Source organism: Myotis davidii, unplaced genomic scaffold (genome assembly GCF_000327345.1).
Source record: "Myotis davidii unplaced genomic scaffold, ASM32734v1 scaffold698, whole genome shotgun sequence".
Taxonomy (NCBI): domain Eukaryota; kingdom Metazoa; phylum Chordata; class Mammalia; order Chiroptera; family Vespertilionidae; genus Myotis; species Myotis davidii.
The window spans coordinates 1,974,042-1,977,556 of NW_006290032.1; the positions used below are offsets into that span (position 1 = coordinate 1,974,042).

Consider the following 3,515-nt stretch of genomic DNA (forward strand, 5'->3'; position numbering starts at 1 on the left):
CGCCTGCAGCCGGCGGGTGAGTAGCGCCGCTCGCGGGCCTGTCGCGGGCGGGGTGGCGGGGTCTCCATGTGTCTTTGGGACCTGTCTCTGTGGCAGTCTCCCTTCCTAGCCATGGAAGAGCATCCTCTTGTTTATTGGCAAAGCTGTCACCATTTAATTGGTATCAGATTCTGACTTGCACAAGTGACATTCTTCACGTCTGCAGCCCGGGGGGTGCGGGGTGACTGCGCGGAGATGTATTTTTCAAATGTTTCTGCGAGGTTGACCTAACGGCGGCAGTGGGCGATGGGAAGCATACGGTCGGTACGTTCCTTTCCGTCCGTATTTCAGAGTCGGTGTTACTGCGAAGGACCCGGGAGGCCGGAACTGGCCGTCCTGCCGGCGGTTTGTAACTCGGGAGGGGAATGAGTCGGGGGTAACCGAGCGCCCAGCTGCGGCCTCCGCCCAGTGAGTTAGGGGCGCAGGCGGGATTTTATAAAGCTCTTCTTCCCTTGCAGGCCCTGATACGAGTGAGGTCTCCGGGAGCCGCCTGCATGCCCAGGACAACGGGATTTCGAGTCAGCAGCTCCAGGATGGCTGGGAAGTGATGTGATAGAACAAAACGGTGTTCTGGGAACTACAGGAAGTATTTTCGGTTATGCCTGGATGTTGGCGGATTAAATAAAGTGCTGGTTCCTCTGGCTGGTCCGTGTGCCCTGGGTGGTCACTAGGTGGGAAGGTGCTTACAGATGCTGGTGCTCTGTCTGTCGGGAGCATTTGGGGGAGCGGATACAGGAAAACCAGGCCGCCCCTGAAAGGTTCCATTCCGAGGTGTGCGGGCAAGCCAAGATAGCCATCTCCGGCAGTGATTAGAGAACATTGAACTCACTTAAGGAGAACGGGGATATTCAGGGGGAAGGGCTACACAGAGAAGGGGGGCCTTGGAGGCAGGTTCGGTGGTTAGCCCGGACGAGCTGCTGCTGCCCATGGCTCCCCTGGGTGGAGTCTCATGGGACCCTTAGAGGTGGGGGGGGGGTGGCACTGGTCCTTTGTCCTGAGCTATTTAGCTCTTAGAGGTGGAGGTCTTAGGTGAGGGTTATTAATAGAACATTCATCAGCTTTCCAGGTGTGATCACTGATGGGATGGTGCCAGGGCAGGGGGTCCCGAGGCAGCCGTGTACCACTGTCAGGTTTTGCTTTTCTGGGCCTGGAGCTGAAACAACAGGCCTGGGTGTTGTCTTTGGGGAGAAAAAGGTCAGGGTCCAAACTGCATGACCAGTGATATGCTAGGGGAGGGGAGGTTACCCTGGAGACAAGGTTGTTTTCCCAAGGTTTTTTAAAGTATATTTTCATTGGTTGGCTGCCTCCTGCACCAGGGATTCAGGGAACTAGCCCACAACCCTGGCACGTGCCCCAGTGGTTCATAGGACTGGGCTCAACCACTGAGCATGCTGGCCAGGCATCTGGAGCTTTCTGCCTCCAGTCTATCCAGTAGGTCCCTTCCGTCGTCCATGCTCTGTTCATGTCTAACCGCCTCTAGGGGAGGAGTCACGCCACACAAATTAGACAACTACACAAGGTGAAAGGCTGCACTTTATTTACACATTTGTATCGTAACAGAGGTCACACAGTCAACAAATGAGAAAAAAAGGCATGTTTTGAACCAAAAGTTTTGCTTGGAGGTTGAAGGGAACTTTACACCACTCTTAAAAGTTCCTTTAACCCCTAAAAGCTCAGGCTTTTGATAATGTTGCTCTACGTGATACAGCATTGCAGTTCTGCAATAAAGCAAAGCACCATGAGGTTAGCACCAGTTTTACTGAGCTCAGGATTTACAGACAGGACACAATCTGACGCGGAAGGAGGGAGAGGTCCCCCCTTAGAAGGATCATTTAACCCAGCGGTTCTCAACCTGGGGGTCGAACAACCCTTTCACAGGGGTCGCCTAAGATCATTGGAAAACATAATTACATACTGTTTTTGTGGTTAATCACTGTGTAACAATGAAATTGGGGGTCACCACAACATGAATGTATTAAAGGGTCGTGGCATTAGGAAGGTTGAGAACCACTGCCTTAACCATTCTGAAGCCTAAAGTTTGCACTGACCTGCCCGTTTCTATGACTCTACTCCTGGGATAGAGGAGAACTAGACGACCTGGGGTTTGGGAAGGACACTGAAGTGTCCTGGGCAGAGTCCACACTGCCACCGGGAATGTCCTGAAAGGTTACAGGGGCAGCTGGTCATTAGCACTTAGGGAAATGAGCCAGAGGGAGCTCCCCTGTGGGCAGGAGAACAGCACGATGCCACTGTCAGCGTTGGAACTGTCTGGATTCCAGGCCCGTTCCCTGACCAGCTTTTTGTAAGCAGTGTGGTGCCTGGGCACACCAGTGGGTGCGTTACACCGGATAAATAGCTTTAGAGCTCTCCCCACACAGGCAGGGAGAGCACTGTTAGTGTGTATTAAACAGGACCGTCAGGCTGGTCTTGGGCTATCTACAGGTAAAGCTGCAGCAGACGACCTGAGGTCGTGGTGCAGGAAACTGCTAAGGAAGAAACATTCACCAGTTATTATGTGACATGGTTAAAGGTAACCAGAGTAGATGTGCTAACAAATCGGGGGAGTAAATTGGGTTGTGCATCCAACAACTTGAAGACATTCTTTCCTGTGTTAGCGGGAGTTCTTCCACATTTTCCTAGCTACATACAAGGTGGCTAGAACACTGGTGATTGCCATGTTCATGCATGTGCCGTGACAGCCTATCCAGTAGGTCCCTTCCCTCAGCCCTTATCTCACCTGACAGGCCACAGAGATCACACGCATGAAGCTTTGTCAGCCTTTATCTTAAACGTATGTAAACAGGAAACAAGGGCACTCTTACTCTGAGTGAGGTAATGAGTATTTTTTCCGTCAAACATGGGCACTTAATATGAATCCATATATCACTGGTTCAGTTATAAGTTCTCCAAATAAAGGTAAAAACAGCGTTATTGCACAATCAGTATATACAGTAATACCCAGGATTCTGAGAAAAGAGTTCAGTAAGGTTCAAATGAGAATAAACTTAGTCCCCAGTGGAACCAGCTTGGGAGGCGGCAATGCCAATTCAGGGTAATCAGTGCCACATGGAGGTTCTACAGAAACGTCCACGCCACAAGTCCTCCCAGGCAGCCGAGGGGACACAGTCCTATCACAGCACACCGGGACCTCGGGCCCCGTTGGGCCTCTCGGGCTGAGGACCAACGCTGAGGTTGAAAGTTGCCAACACGTTTTTTAAGTACTATTTCCTTGAGGGTTCCACCAATTACAGTTTGGTGACACTTTTTATCCAAGGTACAAAGGCTGAAACTTTGGTATAAACGCCGGGCGAACCCTTGGCCCCACAGCCATAGCCCCAGGAGGTCACCCCGTACACGGCCCAGCCGGCTCCCGGCCGCTCGCACACGAGGGGCCCGCCGCTGTCCCCCTGGCAGCTGTCCACGCGGCTGTGTCCGTGGAGGCTCCCGGCGCAGAGCATCCTTCCGGTGAAGCGGCC

General features: G+C 52.5%; 1 protein-coding gene across 1 annotated transcript in view; it reads right to left on the reverse strand.

Annotated features, from left to right (window-relative positions):
• Positions 1-2,861: 2,861 nt before the first annotated feature.
• Positions 2,862-3,515, reverse strand: part of PRSS12 (protease, serine 12) — a 48,755-nt gene continuing 48,101 nt past the window's right edge. The window contains exon 10 of the mRNA XM_015563374.1: positions 2,862-3,513. Coding sequence (XP_015418860.1) covers positions 3,285-3,513 — 229 coding nt within the window. The 3' untranslated portion in view covers positions 2,862-3,284. The remainder of the gene's footprint in view (positions 3,514-3,515) is intronic.